We start from the raw sequence: 22,832 nt of genomic DNA on the forward strand, positions 1-22,832 counted from the left end.
CTCACTCATTCCACATTTACAGAGGGTTCAAGAGCCAAGTCCTGGGGACCATGCTGGTGCCTCCAGAAGTACGGACAACTGTGGCACAGAGCCTAGCTTCCAGAAGCTTACCTTCTTCACAAGCCTACGAAACTGCATTGAGGAGCAAATCAATGAACTGTAGGGCTTCAAAGGAGAAAGGGAAGTAGATGGGAAGCAGTGAAAAGTTTCTAAGAGTAGTGGCTTTTGAAAGGGCTGTGTTCCACTAAGCAGAGGCAGGTATCTGATTGGTCTAAGAGGAGACCGGTGAAGACAACTCACTGTCTCCTTCCACCTCAAAACCGTATGCATCCTGGTGATGGTTGCACAATGTGAATGTACTTACTGCCACTGAACTGTACACTAAAAAGTGGATAAAATGGTAAATGTTATGCCATGTTTATTTCACCACAATGTAAAAAAAATACAAAAAAAAGAAAAAGAAATCTATCTGCACCCATCTCCTCCTGTCCCTACACTTGTGCTGGAGATCCCATTTCCTCCTACCTCCTTAGATTCCCGGGATCCAATCACTCCTCTCTCCCTCATTATCTTCAACTTCCCCAACTCGGCAGGCTCCTGCCCTTCAATACAAGGCTCATTTGGCCATTATCTCCCATTGTCTTGGACTTCTCTCCTCTCCTGGCTTCGCACACTATTCTTTACTAGTTCCTCAACCTCTGGCTGCTCCTTCTCATTCTCCTACTCAGGCCCTCCACCTCCACCCGCACTGTGAAAATTGTTCTTCACTCTACTCACGCTCTTCCATGCCCACCAATACCCTCCTGGTGACTCTCAGGCCTACAGACCATGTACATACATCTCAACAGCCTGCTTTCACGAACAAGCAGGTCACAATCAACATATTCAACATGCCCCCAACTGAACTCACTTCCTAACCCACACAAAAAACCCCTTCACTTTTCTTATAACCGCTATCCTACACAGATGGCGGCACCACCATGCATCCATCCATCTAATACCTCAAGCTGGAAACCCAAGTCAACTCCACAATGCCCTCTCACTCAGCCCACATCCAACCCCAGTGCTATGCTCCCCCCTCTAAGTAGCTCTCACATCCATTTTCTGCTCCCCATCTCTGTGCCCACCACCCAGCTCAAGTTCTCACTACCTCACTCTCAGACTAAATAAACAGATTCCCAATTGGGTTCCCTATTTCAAATCTTTTTTCCTCTTTTCCTGAAGAAGTATTTAATTATAAAAATAACATGTTAATCATAAAAAAATATTCAAATGATGCATAAATGTGGGAAGTGAAAATCATCCATAATTCCACCTTCAAGAGAACCTGTTAACTGTTTCTAATTTTGGCTCCTTCTTCTCCCAACCAAAAATCTTTATATTGCTTCCAAAATGATCTTACAAAACATCAGTATGGTGCTTTAAAAACCCTTGACTGGACAATCTAGTCAACCCTTGACTGATTGACAGTTTGTTGAGTAAGTCAACGGTGGGGGAAAAAGGCCCTAAGGAAGACTTAAGAGACATAATAAACAAATACAAGGTGTGAGCCTTGATTTAATCCTGATTCAAATACACCAACTGTAAAGTATATTTTCTTTAGACAACTGAGGAAATTTGATTATGGACTGGATATCAGATGATGCTGAAGAATTTTTATAATATCATTAAGTCTAATATTCATAACTGCATTGTGATTAAGAAAATGCCCATATTTTTTAGAGAGACACACTGAGGTAGGGAAGAAATGAAATGGTATCTGAGATTTGCTTTAAAATATTTCACCAAATAAAAACAGGACAGATGAAGCAAATGTGCAAGATATAACAGTTGTCAAGATCTAAGTGTGTGCATTTAAAAGAATGTATTATGGAAGTTTTCAATCTCCAAATGCATATAGTAGGAACCTGCCACTGCTCTCCACACCTCAACTCTAAAGTCAAATGGGGGCTGGCCAGTTGGCTCAGTTGGTTAGAGCACAGTGCTGATAACACCAAGGTCTAGGGTTCGATCCCTGTACCATCCAGCCACCAAAAATAAATGAATAGTCAAATGGCTTCACAGAGCACACGAGGCGGCCATGTTCTCGCTCTTGACACCCTCTGACAACACTTCCCGAGGCCCTTTCCAGTCCTATGTGCCTGAGACAAACTAAACCACTGTAGACCCCATATGTGTTTCACCTTGGCATAAGCTAGCCCTACCATCCTCTCCCAGATTCGCTGATTTCATTCTGTCCACCTGGCATCCTCCTACTCACCTCCAGGACTAGCTAAAATGCTTTCTTCTCTATAGCCATCCTAACTCCTCACCCCAACCCCAGGCTGAGCTGCTAACTCTTCCACTTGAGCACCACATTTACCACTAAGTACTGGCATTATCTGATCATATCTGTCCACTCTTCTAGACAGTGAGCTCCCTGAAGGCACAGTCCTAGCCTACAGTAGGTATGCCAAACGATTACAAAGCAGAGTGAAGAGGCAGAGCAGCTGAGGCATTCTTAGAGAACTTTAAGTAGTTCAAACAAGCCAGCATATGTTGGGGATGGCGAGATGGTTGGTGATGGAGTGGAGAGGGGTATCACCAGCAGGCTACAGCTGAGAAGTCCATGCAGAGATAAAAAGGATCCATGAACCAGGCAGGCACTCAACAGCTTTTGAGCAGGGGACTGAAGAGAGACATGTTAGAGAGAAACCTCCTTCCCTAGTATATTTCCACATGGAGGAATTCCTGGCTTTCCCCCAACTCCTTGGATGTTAATGTTCTTCACTTAGCTAGGATCTGCCTTTTGCAGAGGGACTGCATTTGGGTCTGTGTCCACACCACATACAAGCTGAGTGAGAAATGCTTTGCCCCTCTGAGGGGCTTGCAGACATCCAGAGCTGCCTATAAATAGGTAGCGACCTGTCTAATTGAGAGTAAAAGAGTAGCGGGGCCATTTGGCCACAGGTTAAAAGACACTTTCTTCAATCATTTTAACTCATAATAAAGCAACATTCTAAACTCCATATGCCCGATTCTCGTATCCATCACTTAACTGGTTCCAAACCTGGGAGGAACAAAGATGGGTGTTATTTATTGGCTCTCTGCACCCCCACCCCCCAAAAAACACAAAAAACTTGACTCTATATTTAAGATCAACTTAGCAGTCATACATAAACGAAGCAATGCATAAAAGGACTTAGTACATAGTGAGTCCGAGCTAATTCTTAGCTGCTTTCATGATTGTGACTGCCACCGGAGGCAAGAAAGTCAGATTGGCACCACAAGAGGAAAGTGCGAACTGTAGTGCAGCAGTAGGATGAATGAGATGGCACAAGGGCTTTGTGAAGGAGAATGGCTAGGTGGCAGCTGGGAGTCTAAGAGACTGCTTCCCAAGCTGAAAACCCCTCTCCCGTGGGAGCTGCCATAAGAGGGCACAGAGAGGAGCAACCAGAGGCAATGAGAAGGAAACGTAGTGGTTACTAGCTCATTAGCCTACAACCACCTGAAACAGACTGAGGAGCATTCACGGGGTAGAAAGGAAGTCTATGGAAACTGAGCCCTGAGATTCAGAGAAGGCAGAGAGGAAAAGTTATGTAAGTGTAAAAGACAAGGGGATAAGCCAACCGCAAAAAGAGACTACTGGCAACACTAAGGAAATCTGACTATGGACTGTGTTGTCAGTACGTCAAAAGAGGAAAAGTTATGTAAGTGTAAAAGACAAGGGGATAAGCCAACCGTAAAAAGAGACTACTGGCAACACTAAGGAAATCTGACTATGGACTGTGTTGTCAGTACGTCAACCAAAGAAAATATAAAACAAATATGAACTGTTAATTATATGTAGATGATGAGTGTACATGGGGAGCTCGTGACAGTGTTTTATTTATATATACTTTAGAAGTTTTTCATGATGAAAACTTCTGAGATAAACTTTTTAAAGTAAAGGTAAAGAAACAGGGAATAATGAGGACCTGCACTGGCTTCTACTACCTGCCACCCCTCACCAAAGGCTGCAAACTTGACCCACGTGAGCTGTGAGGCTAGGGAGGAAGAGCAGGTCACTTGGGTAGTGTGAGTCCGGCTGCATCTAGCACGGCTCTGCTGCATCCCACTCAGTGCCAGACCTGCCAAGAGCACGCTGCGCACCACAGACAGGAAACATAGCTTTTTGGTGATGGTGTGTGTACTAGCAGACAACCTGAGCAAACATTCACATTTATAGCTTTGTGAATTCATCCTGGTGTCCAAAAGGATGCTCTGTCAATGACATACTGGGAGTCTATAGGCAGTCAAGATTTGTAAGAAAAAAAACCCTGAATGTTAGGGTAAGAAAGGCCATCTCCTCCTTAAGCCCCAAACATCCAAGCTTTAATAGCTGGTGTTCTAACCGTGAAGCCCACCCCACAGAGAAGGCAGTGTATACCCAACGGAGCTGAATATCAGCTGCTGTCACTGAGGCTGCTGCAATGCGCTTCTCCAGATCAATACTCACACAGTGAAAAGAGAAAAGGAACACCCAGCACAAAACAAGCTGGAAGAGAGTGAATGCCACCTGGCTTTTTGTTTGACACAACCACTGCAGACTGAAAGTCTCTCCGCCCTTCCTGGACATCTGTAGCTCCTCCACTGCACAGATCCACTTCCCCTCCACAGGCTGCCTTCCAGGGCAGCTCACTCCCCAACACCACTGCCCAGAGCCCATACCTCTGCCAGCTCCCGCTCGCTGATACTTCTGGCGGCGCTTGCTTTCTTCCTCATGTGTGGCTCTCCCACGATGATCCTGCCATCCCCCTTTGCATAGCTGTGCACAGTGAGAACTCCCGTTTGCCCTTGGACTTGGCAGGAGAAAGGCTCACTGGTTTCTGAATCAGAAGAAATAGAATCCTGTGAAGAACTGGAGCCCAGGCTAGAAGATGATTTCTTTTTGGAACCTGGGAAGATGAGGCATCCCCCCATAGAAGCAGGATTCATAGAAAGATCCAAGGCAGCTGCTTCTTGTTCCTCCTCCTCCTCCTCATCTTCCAGTTTGACATTTTTGAGCTCTTCAAATTTGACTTCAGTGGAGTCAGAATAATCTGAAACACACATACACACTACACAGACAGGGCCAATTTCCTCCTGTACATGTGGACTTGAGGAACAGCAGAGTGGCAAAGCACATAGAACATGGGCTGGGAGTGAAACCTGGCTTCCAATCCTGCCTCTGTCGCTCCCAGGATCACTGTGGATCAGGGCTGATTGCTCACCCTCTCTGGGCCTCCAGTCTCTTGCTCTAATGTGAGGATACTACCACTCATTTCCAGGTCTCTTAAATAAGACTCCCTTCTATAAGATGGGAGCATAGCCTGGCACGTAGCAGACACTCAGTAAGTGGTAGCTGCCATTTTCTCAGAAGTCTCCTGCAGGAAATGAAGCCCTGAGCTCAGCAGAGACCTTGCTGCCCTAGGCTAGAAAATGTGCTGAAGAGAAGGCAATGCAGCCCCAGGGTCTGAGTCCACATTGCTATCTGGCTATCAGCAAATGTACCACAGTATCCTAACCTTGCTGCCCTAGGCTAGAAAATGTGCTGAAGAGAAGGCAACGCAGCCCCAGGGTCTGAGTCCACATTGCTATCTGGCTATCAGCAAATGTACCACAGTATCCTCAACTGAGATTTCTTCAAGGCTGACCAGAGACTGATCCAAGCCTCTCCTTAGCAAATCTATTCTCAACATCCAGCAAAGTGACTGCTCTGAAACACCACTGACCACACCACTTGCTCCCTTAAAATACAAAAGGCTCCTCAAGCCTCCAAGTGAGCACAACTCTAAACTGGCAGGCAGCCCTACATCATCTCATACCTTCTGCTCCAGCCTCATCTCCTGGTCACACGACTGCCTTCCACCCTTCCCACCCCTAAAGTTCAACATTAGAAACCACCACCAGTTCCCCCGGTAGATCATGCCATTTCACATCTCCATGCCTTCGCCCTGCTCCTCCTGTCTGGGATGCCCTTTCTACACTCTTCCCTCCCTGCCTGGAAAGTTCCTACTGATCTCGTAAGAGTCACCTTCAGCAAAATCTTTGCTGCTTCCTTGACCCCTCAGCAGGCAGAGGGAGAAGCCTTTTCCTGCATGCCTAGCATGCCCTGTATATCCCTACCCAAAGCACTTCTCATCCTCCAATTAGTCTATCTGCTCGCAGACCTCTCTCTCTCCTTTTTTTCTGACCTGGCACTTAATATGGCATTGAACACAGGATGAACAGACATTACTTAGGGTTGTGGAAACACACCATAGTTGACTAACCTGGGAAGGCGAGACTGTCCTCAACTTGCCGCACAGAGCTGTGAGTGGGCCTCACGGGAGAGAGGGCGGCTTGGCACTCAGTCATCTCATACTGCCCGGAACTCAGCTCCTCCTTGGGGAAGAGCTCACTCTGACTCACCTCCTGTGGTATTTCAAGACAAATGCGGTGTCTCTTTGTCCCAATACGGTGCCTGGCCAGGCTGCAAGTCAGAGGACAAACCCTTTAAGAGCCCATATGTACATGCACTTATACAGATACATTCACTCACATCCACATACAGCCCAGAATGAACAGCCAGAGCCTGCCCGGCCTGGTTCAAAACCAAGGGCCACCTCTTATTGGTGTGACTTGAGACAAAGGACTTCACCTCTGTGAACCTGTTCCACCATCTGGAAAATACAGCTATTGCCACCCACCTCAGAGATTTGTTGTGAGGATTAAGAAAAGGCATGTGGAGTACCTGGCAGAGCGCCTGGCACATGGCAGGTACCCAGTAAATGTTCCTCCTTCCTTTCCCACATGGCCCAGCATAAACTCTCCTCAGAGTGCAGATCCTCTGGCTCAGATGCTGGAGACACTGGCAGACTTAAATCACACCATTACCCCGCCCTCGTGAATCTCATTCCTGCCACCACACTTTCCTTTGTAAGAAAAAAAATACTGACGTGATGATGAGAAAATGTGGCTTTTCTGGCTCAGAGGGAGCCCTGCCTTTGCTCCAGCAGACGACAGGCCTACCACAGGGGCTCTCGTTCCTGGGTAAGAGCCACAAGGAAGCACCTGAATGCTCTGGCTCTGAGGATTCTCCCTCAGCTGTGGCTTAAACATGCCACCTAGAAACAGCCTCTCCGTGAGTCATGGAAGCTGCCCAGACACCCCTCCCAAAAAGGGCTGCTGTGTTACCTCCTCTGAGGGTCTCCCTCTTCTCCCTCCTCGACCCCTTCCATGTCCTCCTCTGGACACTCTTCACTGCCAGTTCGCGGGGGCAGTTCGCTCTCCTTAAGAAACTCAGCTGCTTCTGGCGTGGGCAGAGTGTGGTCAATGACGGTGCTGTCCTTCCCAGCTTTCCAGAGTTTATACCTTTCTGGCTGGAACTTCCTCACAAACACATCCATGGAGATCTTCACCATGTCCTTTCTGCAGGAGCACTGTCACAAGTGACAAGAGCTGAGGGTAAGTGTGCCTTGACTACTTCCACCTCACCCCACATCCCATTGTTTCCTCCTTCCAAGTGGAAAAAAGCATCAGACGGTTTAAAACCAAATTGTTTTGGTTCACAGGCTGAGGGCGTACTGTCCCTGCAGAGCCTTCACATGTGAAGGGAAGCTGGGAAAATGGGCAGAGAATGCGTAACACTGGGACGAGTCCACCTGGACGCCCAGCAGGGTGCACGGGGGATGGTTGGAGATTAGGCTCTGCACTCGAGGCCTGGGATGGTCAACATCCACCTTCCCTGTGACATCTACCCAAGCCGGGACCACACAAGCCAGTCTACTACTCCCAGTCAAAGGTCCAGCCCTGCTGTTTGCCTAAAATAAAAGTAAACCCCTAAGAATTCTCAACAGGGAAACCTCAGACAGCCTGAAGCAAGAATTATTGATGTGTGTGGGTGTGGTTTTAAAGCCTAACAGACTACTAAGCATGGAAGCTCACTTTATACTTCCCAGACCTGAACACATTTAAAAAAATTCTTTATGAACACAAAATATTGGTGCTTTTAAACATTCCCAGATACTATTCCCGAATTCCGGCAGTTCAAACAAACGTTCTAATCACCAGCCAACGTATCTAACAACAATTTGCTCAACCAGACATTTTAAGTCATGGTGTTAACAGAAAGAAATCCAGCCGACTTACCAGCACAGCTTGTTTGCCATACTCTATCCACCGACGAGTAGCAAAATTTGTAGACTCCGCACAGTTGAAGCCGTGGTTAAAGCCGGCATGGTAACCATAAGGGAAAGTGATCATAAATTCTCCAGCTTCTTGAGTCACCTGAACAAGAGCAGACTTGAAGCAGCTGCTTCAAAAGGCACAGTCTATAGAACTAGAATTCTGAGCTCCAGCTCTGCCACAACTAAGCTGAATAACCAAGAATAAGTCATAAAACCAGTGAGGTCTTGCTGTCTTCTGTAAAATGCAAAGCCCGAACATATCAGACATCATAACCATAATTAGCCATTCCTTCAGTTAACCCTGTTCAAATGGATCTGACCCTCCTCCGGCACCAGACAAGTACAGTAGCCCCACTTTTAATACCCTTAGATCAAAGTTATATACTTGTTTATATAGTTTAGCTTTGGCCCACACCTGGTACAGAGTGATAAACTAGAATAAAATTTTATAAAACAAGGACCAGAAAGGGTGGTTTCTATGTAAGCCTAAGGACTTCTGTATAAAAAATCAGTTTACCTTGTCAAAGGGAATTCCATATTTTTTCAGCATTAAAGGGGAAATCAGGGTCATCTTATGGCGGAGAAAAGCTTCACAGCTTTGAGCACTTCCTGGGAAAAAGCCTGTTTAATTGAGAATGAGTCTGGGTTAATACAATGCTCCACGCTGGCTTGGTAATCCTGGAGTCACTTTACCCCTTGCCTCTCATCTGGACGATAAGAATCACCAATGTGATCTCTGAGGATCTTTCTAGCTTCAGACCAATTCTAAGATTCTACAGTGAGCCTCTGAGCTCTCTCCCATGTAAGGTATTACATGGGTAATCAAGACCTGTTTGGGGGATTGAGCTCACCCAGTCTGTCTCTGTTCTTACAGGGCTTTGAAACTATTTAGGACCTTTCTCCAATCACCTGTATCCTCAATCTTTTGTCAGTAACACATCTACAGAATAGTCTACCCAGGCTTTTTTGAAATAGGTTCTAGAGGTACAGATCTATCAAAGTCCACTTAAAAGAGCCAAAGCATAAAATAATTCAAGTTTGACTTTAACCTTTGGGTTTTCTGATGAAAGAACCAGACCCAATATGACTGGTGTACTACCCCTGGTCAAATAAACCTATGCTTGGTAAAACTGAGGCAAAGACAGTCAAAGAAGGAATGACTAAGTACCTTCTCAGGACAAAGCAGGAAAAGGCTCTAATTGCAGTTGCTCTGCAAAAGCAGCCAATCTGGATGTCTAGCACTGGCCCCCACCTGCAGGCCTGTGAAAGGCCATGCAAGAATCTGAGCAGAGACTGGACATTTTGGAGCAATGAGTACAGCTTACAGGAGGGCCTGACCTGGCACATGAAGGAGACACAATACCTTTGGCGAGACGCTCCAACCGCTTTCCATGCTCAGGTGGAACAGAGTACCTGAAATCACATGACAGCATCAGATGTTGAGCAGAGGACAGGTGTAGGAACTAAAGGGCTGGTTCCCACTCACACACTACGTTGAAATAGCAGATTGCTAAACTTCCCAACTGCTAGAAAGGAATCTGGAAAAATAAAATAGTAGGCTATTTGGGCAGAAGAGTGGAGAGCCCACATAGAAGTATGAGTGAACTTATTTCTTCTGTATTCATTCATTTAATAAGACACATTCACCATGGGCTAGGATTTATGGTATGTAATATTTTTCTCCTCTATAATGTTTTTCATATAATAAAACTTAAAAAAAAATAAAAAAGAAAAGAAAAAGAAAAAAAAAGGAGGAAAACATTACATAATCTCAGTATTTTTTGAATGCTCCTAGCATGATTTATGGTATGTAATATTTTTCTCCTCTATAATGTTTTTCATATAATAAAACTTAAAAAAAAAATAAAAAAGAAAAAAAAAGGAGGAAAACATTACATAATCTCAGTATTTTTTGAATGCTCCTAGCAGAGCTTGAAAGGCCTAATGGGGTGGAACAGAGGGATGGAAAACAAGGTGAAGATGAATTAGGTACTTAACAGATTTGGCCTCATATCTGCTAATGAGCCTATTTTTCCTTCATTTCCAGAACAGCTATTGATTATCCAACAATTAATTACTTCTCTACCTGGTCGGCTGTCCAGACACTATAGGAACTGTTCTTCATAAAAACAAAAGAAAAGGAAAAAAAAAAAACACCTATGTCTATTTAAAACTTTTGCTCGGGCCGGCCCGGTGGCGCACTGGATAAGTGCGCCGCTTGGGAAGCACGGCGGCGCTCCCGCCCGAGGGTTTGGATCCCACATGCAGACCGGTTCCCGCTCACTGGCTGAGCGAGGCCGAGGGTTGCAATCCCGTTGCCGATCCCCGGTCCGGTATGGGGGCAACACTGAGGGTTGCGATCTGTTGCCGGACACGGAAAAAGAAAAAATGTTAAACTTTATATTCTGAAACTCAGAGTAACTATTTTAACCTTTATAATCTGTTCTAAAGATTATTCTACAACAATAACTAAAACTTCCCATCCCAAATAGCTTCATTATAGAACAAAACAGAGGAGAGTTGAGAAACATGTCACCTAAAGGACTTTGAGATCCATCAGGTAACCGAGCACAGAAGCCTCTGGAAGCCCCGCTGCAGATGACCTAAAGAGTGTACTCAATAACTAGAAAACCTTTTCCTGATAGAAAAATGGAAATCCAATGTCAGGGACTTTGGAGTGAATGGTGAAGACACAAAAACTACATTTATAGATTCTACAAGTCTAGCCATCTACAGAAGGAAATGGGATGGTAACTAGAAGGAAAAAAAATGCAAAACATGGGAATCAACTATAACAATGTGTGGCATTTTTGGCCCCAACTTCCACCAGGCAGTGCCTTCATAAAGTCTAGCATGTCCTTTTTCTGAGGAAAACTACATTTATAGATTCTACAAGTCTAGCCATCTACAGAAGGAAATGGGACGGTAACTAGAAGGAAAAAAAATGCAAAACATGGGAATCAACTATAACAATGTGTGGCGTTTTTGGCCCCAACTTCCACCAGGCAGTGCCTTCATAAAGTCTAGCATGTCCTTTTTCTGAGTTGTAACGGTCAGCCAGGAGCCCACCTCCATAAATAGGTTCTAGGTTATTATGCCCTGCTTTCATCCCTCCCCATCCCAGATCCTTACAGCATCTTTCTGCCATTCCTCCCTGAACACTTGACTTCCCCATCACACAAAAAAATTATTAGGGAGTAATCATAGGCTCAAAAGGTTTTTCTCCCCACGACTAGAAACTGGAAAGCATTTTAAAGAAGAAAGGAAAAACCCTGGGACAGGATGTGGCTGAAGATCCTGGAAAAGGAAATGAAGACGGATACAGTTTCCTCGACTCCCCATAACCTGGTGCAAGGTGTCTCCTCTGCCTCATCATTCACTCCTCATCCTCATACACAGCACCCATGCAGGCAGACTTCCTCTGGCTCCCTAAACACACCGTGCTTTCTCGCAGCCTAGCAGCTTTGCACGTGTGGTTCCATCTGTGCTCTTAGCTTAGTTATCACCTCTTGCAAGGAAGACTTCTCTAATCCCCACCCTGACCATGTGCGCCCTTCCTATGTGGACCTTAGCACCCACCACTCCCCAATCTGAGCTATTCCCATACCACATTATCATTTTCTCACATTCTATCTCCTACACACTCTCTTATCTGTGTGAGGGAAGATACCTCATCTGTCTTACTCACTGTTCTCTGCAGCCCTTCACTAAAACGCTAAGACTGAGAGATGGGTTAGTGCGGGGAGAGAAGAGAATAAATCTTTTGTCTTCCCAACAAGACTGATAACATCCTGGAGAGCAGAAAACATATGCTAAGCAGCCTCACATCCCCTCCTGTGTTAAGCACACAGTGCTGCACACCAAATATTTTTTCCATGAGGAAAACAGAGCTTTCTATCACCTAAAGGAGTGACTCCAGTCTTGGAAGTCTGCCTCTAAGAAATGCCTCAGGCCTATTCAGAAAAAGAAATTAGAAAGCAGTGGTATAGCCCCTGTGGCTTTCATTAACTCAGCCTACTTATGCTTTCATACAATGGTATTAAGTGCCCTGCTCTCTAAAGCCTCACTACTCAAAAAGCATTCTGAGCACCAGAGCTCCAACATCACCTCATCACTTGAAAGTCTGTTTAAGCTGTCCAGTTAGTTCAATTGGTTACAGCATGGTGCTGATAACACCAAGGTCCAAGGTTCAATCCCTGAACTGGCCAGCTGCCAAAAAAAAGGTAGAATTCTACCCCAAGCCTAGTGAACCAGAATCTGCATTTTATCACTATCCTGAGGGTTTCCCATTCACATTAAAGGTGAGAAGCCCAGTACCAACTACAGGTTGACTTTACCAGGACTTTGGTTCTCCAAAGTGCAGGTAGTTGATGCTGTACAGGTCCATATCCTCGGTGTGCCAGGCAAAGGATGTCTTCCACATGCCGAAGTACAGGTATGGTGTATTCACACCCTCAATGGTAATTCCACTCTCCTTTTCCACCAAGTCCAGAATTGTTTTCAACCGGCCAATATTCCACTCATCAACATGCTGCAAAGGAAATGACAGCCCAGAGCGAGTTATGTTTGAATATAAACTTAGGGTCTTAACCTACAAACCATAAAGGAGGTCACAGGTGAGCTGTCACCTCTGACAAGCCTATGGAATAATGTCACAGCAAGGTGGAATTGAAGAACACAACATCCTTTACGCACTCACAGCTACCACTGGAACTGGTGGTGTTCTACCTCCAAAGGGCCAACACCACTTCTGAACAATGCTAGCGCAGGAAAGATGAATAAGGAGGTGACAGTCACCTGTTCTACACCCAGGAGGAAGAGTTTAAACTGAAGCTGAAGAATTTAGGCCAAAATAAGAAGGAACACTTAGACCACACAGAAAAAAAATGCAAACCGTGAGTCAACTAGAGCAATTTGTGGCTTTTTTAGCCCCAACTTCCACAGGGCAGTGCTTTCATAAAACGTCTACAATGCCCTTTTCCTGAGTTGTAATGGTCAGCCAGGAGCTCACCTCCCATAAACAGGATCTGGACTATTACGCTCTGCTTTCATCCCTCCCCACCCCAGATCCTTACAGCATCTTCCTGCCTTTCATCCCTATAAGTTTGACTTCCCACCACACAAAAAATTTATCAACAAACTTGGAGTTCACTTTTTATAAATTATTGGAAGGAAAGAGTTGAATTCACTTTTTTGTCGGAGGGAGGGTGGCAGAGAGTGGCTGGCCAGTACAGAGATCCGAAAGCTTGACCTTGGTGTTACAAAGTGGCACTCTAATCAACTGAGCTAATCAGCCAGCCCAGAAAGAGTTTGAAAATATTAAAATTAATCTGAAATGATAGTCCCTGACATACCCTACAAATTTTTTAATCGTCCAAAAACAATCTCAAACATTCCCCCTTCTACCATATTTAAGGCAGTTCTTTGTGCCAAAAAGCACTACATCTAAGCTGATACAACTAGTTACAATAGCTTTCACTACAGAATTGTTTGAGGGTCCTGAAAATCTAAATAAGTTTCTTTTCTTAAATGTATACCCCTTTCATTAGACTGCAGAAAGCATACTGCCTCTCCCCCAACAGTTCCTTTTCTGTGATCCATCCCACCCTTTCAACAATTCATCCTCATCAGCTACCACCCACAGACTATGCTAACAGCCCTTGAAAAGAACACCACATCTTCCAATTCATATGTAGAGTGGGAGAAATAAAATTCAGTCACATGCAAAAACACCCACAATTAAGCGAGCATAGCACATCGGCTGGTGGTAGATCATTCATTGCTTCACCCACCCATTCACCAAACTGCTTTTAAGTGCCTACTATGTGCTAGGCAGAAAAATGGTATTACATTACAAAATTACAAAAATGCTACAAAGAGGGCTCCCAGGGAGTCTTACCTTTTCATAGAGAGTACCATTCACATCTGCACCATAGATTGGAGGATTAAATGTGAGATTTTTCCAGTATTTCCGCTCAAGCTCTTCAAATTCACTATAGCGTGGGGTGCAGTACCTTTCGAAAGTTTTTTTAAAAGTGTTAACCACTTACAGGGGACAAATTATTAGGCATTATGAACAGTATAAGACACAATCCCCTATTCCAGGCACAGCAAGTCATTTCAAATGAACAAGAAATAATCTTGGCCTTCAAGAAACTCCCTCAATATCCTTTCCATGAGTTCTGGGACTGAGGGAGGTAAAGTACCTGCAGATGTAAATCCAAATCTCTGAAGAGACTCTACTTAAACCATACCTTGCTAGATTCAGGAGAGGCCTGGCCACCCAGGGAGAAAATGGGCTTACAAATTTGTGAGAACCAAGAACCACAAATCCCTACACACCCATAGACGACCCAAACCCAGCAGCATGGCAGGAGCTGAGGCGCTCTCACAGCACTCACTTCCCTGCACAGCGTAAAGGAAGCTGTATTCCCTGCACCCTACGCAGGGGCTAGCACTCGACAAATAACTGTGCCTAAAAACATAAAATATTTTAATAAAAATATAAAATAGTCCTTAAAATTTAAGAGATTTTTGCACATCAAATATCTTATTTAGGGAAATACACACACACACATATACACATATTTATATCTACCTATCTACATCTATATCTAAAGCCATAAAAATATCCATACTCTTTAACTTAATAGTCACATACTGAGAATTTACTCCAAAAAATATTTTTTAAAAGTTCAAAACATTTAAAAATTGTGCAGTGATTTAACAAGAGTAATATGCAACCCTTATTGGTATCTGAAAAAGTGGAAAAACTAATGCACACTGTAACTAAAATGGCAAAAAAAAAAAAAAAAAAAAAATACTATGCATGGATAAAGAGTGGACATGAAGACCAAAATAAAATTCTCAAGTAATGGGAATGAGTGAAAAAAAAACCTCAAAAAACCTTACTTTAAATACTGCCTTACACCTTAATGTAAAATAATAAATTTTAGAGACCTAACGTTCCCTTTGAAATATAAGTAACTACCCTACCTCCAACTGATCTGTTTTATAAATTTAGGTGTTTAGGGGCCGGCCCGGTGGCGCACTGGATAAGTGCGCCGCTTGGGAAGCACGGCGGCGGCTCCTGCCCGAGGGTTCGGATCCCACATACAGGCTGGTTCCCGCTCACTGGCTGAGCGAGGCGCGGGGGCAATGCCGAGGGTTGCAATCCCGTTGCCGGTCCCCGGTCCAGTATGGGGGCGACACTGAGGGTTGCGATCCGTTGCCAGACACGGAAAAAGACAAAAGACAAAAAAATAAAAAAATAAAAAAAAATAAATTTAGGTGTTTACCTACTAGGTTTTCTTTCTTTAAGATGCCTGGACATGCAGATAGAAATCAAAGATAAGAATCTATTATATATCAGCGTAAAGGGAGCAGACATGGTTATTTTAAAAGGAAAAGTAGTATCTTAAAATAAGAAAAATCCTCACATGTGTTGAAAAGAAGAGAAGAAAGACATAGGAGGCTGAAGCCCCTGGTGGAACCCCATGTGAGAAACAGAAAGCAGGTGAGCTTAGCCCCCATGCGTAGTTAAAATCAGACATATGGAAAACAGTATCGAGATTCCTCAAACAATTAAAAATAGATCTACTGTATGATACAGCAATCCCATTACTGGATGTATAACCAAAGGAAATAAAATCAGCATGTTGAGGAGGTATCTACACTCCTGTATTTATTACAGCAGTATTGACAATAGCCAAGATATGGAATCAACTTAATTGTCCATCAAAAGATGGATAAAGAAAATGTAATATATACACACAAAGGAATACTATTCAGCCACAAAAAAAGAATGAATGAAATCCTGTCATTTGTGACAACATGGATGAACATGGAGTATATCCTATTGAGTGAAACAAACCAGACACAGAAAGACAAATACCATGTGATCTCACTTATACATGGAATCAAGAAAAAAGCGGATACCACAGAAGTAGAGTAGAACAGTGGTTACCAGACTGGGGGTGGGGGGAGGATGGAGAGAGGTTGGTCAATGGGTAGTCACAATTAGATAGGAGGAATAGGTTCTGGTGTTCTGTTGCATAGCAGGGTGGCAATGGTTAACAGTTAAGGTATTGTATATTATAAAATAGCTAGAAGAGAAGTTTTTTAATGTTCTCACCACAAAAAAATGATAACTGCAGAAGGTGGATATGCTAACTACCCTGATTTCATCATTATACAACATACACATGCATTGAAACATCAAACTGTACCCCATAAATATGCATAATTACAATGTGTCAATTAAAAAAATAAAATTAGACACAAAGGATGACACAGCCTTTTATCTGCAGAGCATGTCATACTTCTTCAACATGCTTTTACATAAATTCTCTCATTGGCCAGCAGGTTGGCCAACAATGTAGATGTTTTAAGAGTTAAATTGTCAATAAAACTGGAAGACCTCAATTAGAACTGGGATACGTCAAACGGAAAGAAGGCAAAGAGCGAGACCTGATGTGACAGAGCGATGACAAAGCACATGAGGTGCCGCCCCCAGAAGTGTAAGGACTGGCAAGCTAAAGATCCAGCTCTGGGCTCTTCACAGTGAAGGCGCAGTATGAATGACAGGCTGAAATCTAGAGGTGCACATATCAAAAAGGCTCCGGAAAAGCGGCAGGGAAAAAGGAGGAATCCCTTGTGGAAACTCAAATTAAGGAGTAAAATGGGAAGTGAGAAGATCCAAGAAAGAGTTATTAAGAAGGAACAGTCAGAGCAAATGAGGGAAGCACAAAATTCATTTTCTGTGGATCTGAAGTAAAATGAGAGCTAAATATTTTCAAAAAGTAGAGAAAAACAACTGAAAATAACAGACCTAAACAAATAAAAGATGTTTCTAAAAGAGGTAAGAATGTACAGATGAAGAATGAAGTGATAGAAAATAACAACCAGCTTGGTAGTTTATTCACTTTGTTAATGTCAAAACAGAGATGAGACAGCAGCTAGGTGGGTAGTGAGGAGTTTGAGCATGACTAAAGATAGAAGAATCCCAAGATAAGACATGAACTGACATTGGTAAAGCCACTTTCTGTTAAGCAGATGGTGTCAATACATCCAGCAAAAGCTCCTTTTGTACCACCTCCAACTTTCTCTTTTGCAACTTTGCAATTTACCAGAATAAGAAAATGATTCTACTTCTGATGGAAAAACTATGGGATTACTTTATATATGGACAAGTTTAGACTGACACAGTACGGAGAGGAGGAAATGCTTCCATAAAAAAAGCAGAACAGGAGACAGAAACTAAAACTGAGTAAACAGTTCTTCAGTGAGACAGAAGCGGTCTTAGAGATAGCTATGAGGATGAGATGCTAGGTCCTAGATGCTATGACAGGTTAAAAAAAAAAAAGTTTCCACTCACTTATCACTATTGGCTATCTTGCGGAACTCTCGGACAGTCATGGCTTTCTTCTGTATGTTGTACTGAGTAAAGAGGCCAGACTGCCCTGTCACCAGCTGTTGGATGGGGGCAGGAATGACCAGATCATCAATATCATCATAGGATGCTCGTGGCTTCCAATCCTTAGGAGGAACAACCTGTAGGGAACATAAGAAACAAAGAGACAAATGAGAAACCTGGCGAGACAGAGTTCAGAAAGTAGGTAGGCTGCTATCAAACCTACCAGTCAATTTTACTCAAATGTTACTTTAATTTACCCATGATCACCCAAACACAGTAAGGTATACTGTCATGCTAACCCTGATCCTGTTCTGCCATCAACTAGCTGCCTAGTTGCAATGACCTAAGGTAAGTAATACTTGTTCTCAGCTTCAGTAGCTTATCTGGGTACCAGGAAAGGAGGTTGAAGAGTTGATTGTCTCTCAATCTAACAGCCCAGGGCTCTCTTTAAACACAATTTTCCTTGATTAGGTCAGCTCTACATTCATAGAGTTTCCTTCTCTCACATACCAGATTACAGTCTATTTACAAAGAAGCATAACATTCTTAAAAACCTAATCTTGAATAGTTAAATAAATTTAGGTAGAACCAGTCTATGGAACACTATACAGTTTTTTTTTGTTGTTTTTTTTTTTTAAGATGAGCGGTAAGGGGATCTTAACCCTTGACTTGGTGTTGTCAGCACCACGCTCACCCATTGAACTAACCGGCCATCCCTATATGGGATCCGAACTCAGGGCCTTGGTGTTATCAGCACCACACTCTCCTGAGTGAGCCACGGGCCGGCCCCCACTATACAGTTTTTTTTTGTTGTTTTTTTTTTTTAAGATGAGCGGTAAGGGGATCTTAACCCTTGACTTGGTGTTGTCAGCACCACGCTCACCCATTGAACTAACCGGCCATCCCTATATGGGATCCGAACTCAGGGCCTTGGTGTTATCAGCACCACACTCTCCTGAGTGAGCCACGGGCCGGCCCCCACTATACAGTTTTTTTTTGTTTGTTTGTTTTTTAAATTAGTGAATATTGCATGGTACATCTTACATAAGAAGGGAGTAAACAAACACACCTGCACATTCTCATGCATAAACATATGCTAGTATTTGCTATAAGGCAACACTGGAAGGATACAAGAAAGCATGGAGAGAAGTGGCAGTGAGACTTTATCTACCGTCTAATAATATTTTGTTTTCACCCACATAAATGTTACCTATTCCAATAATAAGAAATTAACAAGATAGTTAACATGAGAAAAAAGAATGAGTTGAATCCATAATCAACCTAGAGAGAATACTGTTGTAGAAAAAACAACTAACCAACACAGGAATATGTATGGCACAATCCTATCACTTTTAAAAACAAAACAAGTAACACTATCCTATATGTGTGTATATTAGTGTGAGCAGAGAAAAAGGTATGGAAGGCACTACAAATTAACACTGATCACCTTAAGGAGATGGCACTGGGAAGGCACATGAAGATCCGTCTTTTATGTCTCTCTGAATTAACTTGTAATAAGTATTTATTTTGTAAATTTTTTAATGTAATAAAGTATAACCAATAAAAGAGATGTGCTATGAAAAGTTGTACTGCGGGTCCTGCTGCTCCTACCTGCTATTATTAACCTAGCTGTGGCCATATCTGCACCTAAGAGTAACGATGGAGCTGTCTCAGCCTCAATGGAGGCACCAGGATCCAAAGTTGGTCTCTCAGCTTTTTAATCAATGTCTTTGCTTTCTTTTTTCATATTGAAAAGGTAACAAATACATAAGGTAGGAAATTCAAACAGCATAAAACAGTATACAAAATTTCCTCCTGTTTCAAACTGTTTCCCATGCCTCTCAGTTTCTTGAGGATCCTTCCAGAAATGTGGTCATTTCATCTTTGGCGACTCACAAACCTGACTGTAACAGAATACGTGAAGGACTGATTCGACTCAGGAAAAATAACTAAACCAACACAGGAAAAGTAAAAACCAGAAACCAATTTCAAATTACAAGAACCAGAATTCTGTGTCAGCTAGCCAGTGCATTCTGTCCCCTTGAAGAAAGCCCACATGGGAAACCAAGTTACTACCAAAGTGCTGGATGAGACTGAACTAAGAGCAAAAGAAGCCGATGGAATAAGCCCTCAATGACAGATAAAAAGCACTAAAGCGCTACAGCAGCCAGGTCTGGAGATGCTGGCTCTTTACTTCCTCTTTTGAAAATTCCAAACAGCTCTCCTACTAACAGCGGAGATGCTTCAGATATTAACAGGAATTAACTTGCAAATAGGACAGCATTCACTAAAGTCATCGCCCCGCCCCAACTTCCAGTAAAACCTAATTCTGGCCTTCATTTAGGAAAAGTCTCCCTCACCGCCTTCTGTCACAAAAACCATGTTGAACAATCCTACCCCTCACCTTGGCTAGCCCAGCCCGATGAGCTCCTTGGGATTCAATGTAGGCAATGTATCGACTGAAGTTCCGGAACTCTTCCATGGTCGGATAAAAGGTCATTATCCGAGCACTGGGATTCAGGGTTTCAGATTCGGAAGCCATTTTCCCTCCTTTCTGAGCTCACTTTGGTCAGCTAGGAATCTGAAGAAACACATTAAGAGCATAAAATTATGTAAAACATAATTAAACTAAATGTTGGAAATGTCAGTGCTGAAAATAGTAAGGATGATGCCGAAATTCTGATGAAGTGATAAAATCTCACACCTGGAATCTGCCTTAGAAAAGTTAAATGAACTAGAAATATAGATAGAAAAGGTTCTGTTTCGAGAGAACCTTATGTGTCCAAACTGCATATATTGAAATCTCATTTAAACAGAGACACTGTTTCAACTGAGAAAGGGAAACTCTATTTGGTTGTTGGTCCTATCTAACATACAGCTGACCTGCCCATACTTTACCCTTATCTTTTCAAGTTACTCCCTTTTCACACCTTGCTAATCACTTCTCAGAGTATTAAATATACTACAACCTGATTTAAAAAGTCACCTACGGGCTCCTTTCTAGAGCACAGCTTTAAAACAGGATTCTAGATTGCTAAGAAAAGTTAGTTGGCTACAAGTTACAAAGTCTAAGGGTGAAAAAGTATTTTGATATTAGTAGCATGAATTACGATTTTAAAACCCTAAAGTGAAATTGTTCTCATATCTAAACTAAAATGCAGTTTTAGCTGTACTTAATGAAGTCAAGCTAGGGACAAGTTCAAATGCTCTGTACCCAGAACTCTAAGGACAAGATTTAAACAGGCAATACACTGGCAATACAGGGTAAACTTCATAACTGACTGGGAAAGTAAAATAAATACTTCATGTTTTTAGATGAGCTCTCCAGTTAAGTGGCTGCATTCCCATTGCTTAGTAACACAACAGAACCTCAGTTCAAGAAAGACAAAGCATACCAGATAAAAGGCGCCAGTCTAGAAGCAAAAACAGTGTGTCCGTTCCTCTACTGAACCTCCTCACCGAAGGTCCAGCAGTTCTGCTCCCCCAATCTGAAGCTCAGCAATCTAGTTTACAGATTTTAGAGATAGCATGGAGCACACTGTTTAAGGTAGGAAAGAAGACAAGCCCTATACCCACATCTCTTAGACAACAATTACACTGAAAATAAGGTGTGTTCCTGGCCAGGCGCTATTCACGAACCTTGCAGAAACTTTGCATGGCAGGTACACTGTTATCCCTGTTTTACATAACCAGGAAATCTGCCCCCAGTCCACTCCTACTGCATCTTCATTACTCTATGCTGCTTACATCCTAATCTCCACCTGGACTAAGTTCTTTGTAAGGGCAGATCCAAGTGTGTTGCAACCTGAAGCTTATTCAATTTTGAGGCCCCTCTTTAAAAAAAAAATCCAAAATATCTTACTTTTGCAAATTTTACAGAAACATAATGATGTGAATACAGTGTTGGGGCTCCTCTCTGGACTTTGAAAGGGGCCCTAATGGGTCTACTCATCTTTGTATGCCTAGAACAATGCATGGCACAGAGCGGTCGGTAACTGCTGAACAACTAATGTCCTCACCGTCACCTAACTGTTCATTCTCTTTCTTCAGCCCTAGGATTCCCTTCCCCCCAGCTATTCCCTGGAGAAAGCTCCCGTTCCCTGACCCCTTCCCTAGCGCATCCAACAGAGCTAGCGGTTCAAGAGCACCGGCTACTCTGAATGCAGATTCAGTCTCTGCCACCTTTAGCTCTGTGACCTTGGCCGTGTGAGTTGACTCTCAGTTTCTCCACCTGTAAAATGGAGATCCCACCCCCTGCCGGGTTGCTGTGATTAACTCAGATGATGCAAGCACTAGGCCCAGTACTTAACCACTCAGTAAAGGTAGCTGTTGCTAACAACCACGTCAAACTCCCGCACCCACCCCTCGCAGCTGCTCCAGCAGGTATCGCTCCAAAGGCAGCCCGCTTCCTCCCGTGCCCCGCTCCCAAGGACCCCGAACCTCACCACGCACAGCTCCGAGCCCTCCAGCCCCGCCGCCCGGGCGAGTGAGGCCCGGCCGCAGGAAGAAGAAAATAGGACCCAGTGGACCCGTCCCCCTCTCCCGACGCCCATTGGCTATGAGAGATTGGAAAGGGCCAACCTCAGGGCCCCTTTCAAAAGCTCCTACTCCTATTGGCCGAGAAAAATGCCGATCACTCACGGCTGAAAGAACCACCCTACCGCCCTACCCCCACCGGAGCTGTCGGGCACGGCTACAGCAGCAACAAACCTAAAGGATTCCAAAGCCCTATAGATGTCACGTAAATTCCACAGCCCCGGCAGGGCTTAGGCTCGGCTTCTGCTGTCGCCACTAGCCGATCCTACTGCTTTTCCCGCAGGCGAAGGACGAAGCTCCGCCCCTCCAAAGTCGGGCTCTGCGCAGACTCACAGCACCCCACAGAGCCCACCAGTCTGAGGGCGGCTATAAGTCCTCCAACAGCCAATGAGCAGGCGCGGCAGCCGCCCCGGAGCCCGGGAACACCGAGGCGCTCAGCCTATGAGCGCCGGCTCGGGCTGTTGCCAGGAGGAAACGCTGCACCCCTCGGGACCGCGGCCCCTGAGCTGCTCGGCTGCATCGCGGAGCTGCCAATCACAGGCGGGCTTCTGGCCACCACAACCAGTCAGGGTTGAAAGAGGCGAGTACCTAGAAATGGGCTGGTCGGGTAGGTAGGTCGGGGCGGTTTGGTTATGATAGGATGTTTCTAACGAAAGGATGAGCCAGAGTTTTCTTGGGGTGAGTAGCCCCTTTCCCCCCGGTGGAAGTGTGTT

The 22,832-nt window shown here is 44.0% G+C and overlaps 1 protein-coding gene across 1 annotated transcript in view; it reads right to left on the minus strand.

Moving 5' to 3' along the window:
* KDM4A (lysine (K)-specific demethylase 4A) overlaps positions 1 to 20,134 on the minus strand; it is a 44,825-nt gene extending 24,691 nt beyond the window's left edge. The window contains exons 1-10 of the mRNA XM_008587635.1: positions 19,988 to 20,134; positions 17,545 to 17,720; positions 14,068 to 14,182; positions 12,506 to 12,699; positions 9,532 to 9,581; positions 8,686 to 8,789; positions 8,131 to 8,268; positions 7,177 to 7,421; positions 6,273 to 6,472; positions 4,690 to 5,060 (exon numbers count right to left, since the gene is read on the minus strand). Coding sequence (XP_008585857.1) covers positions 4,690 to 5,060; positions 6,273 to 6,472; positions 7,177 to 7,421; positions 8,131 to 8,268; positions 8,686 to 8,789; positions 9,532 to 9,581; positions 12,506 to 12,699; positions 14,068 to 14,182; positions 17,545 to 17,720; positions 19,988 to 20,125 — 1,731 coding nt within the window. The 5' untranslated portion in view covers positions 20,126 to 20,134. The remainder of the gene's footprint in view (positions 1 to 4,689; positions 5,061 to 6,272; positions 6,473 to 7,176; positions 7,422 to 8,130; positions 8,269 to 8,685; positions 8,790 to 9,531; positions 9,582 to 12,505; positions 12,700 to 14,067; positions 14,183 to 17,544; positions 17,721 to 19,987) is intronic.
* Positions 20,135 to 22,832: the final 2,698 nt, after the last annotated feature.

Source organism: Galeopterus variegatus, unplaced genomic scaffold, assembly GCF_000696425.1.
Source record: "Galeopterus variegatus unplaced genomic scaffold, G_variegatus-3.0.2 Scaffold4471, whole genome shotgun sequence".
NCBI lineage: Eukaryota > Metazoa > Chordata > Mammalia > Dermoptera > Cynocephalidae > Galeopterus > Galeopterus variegatus.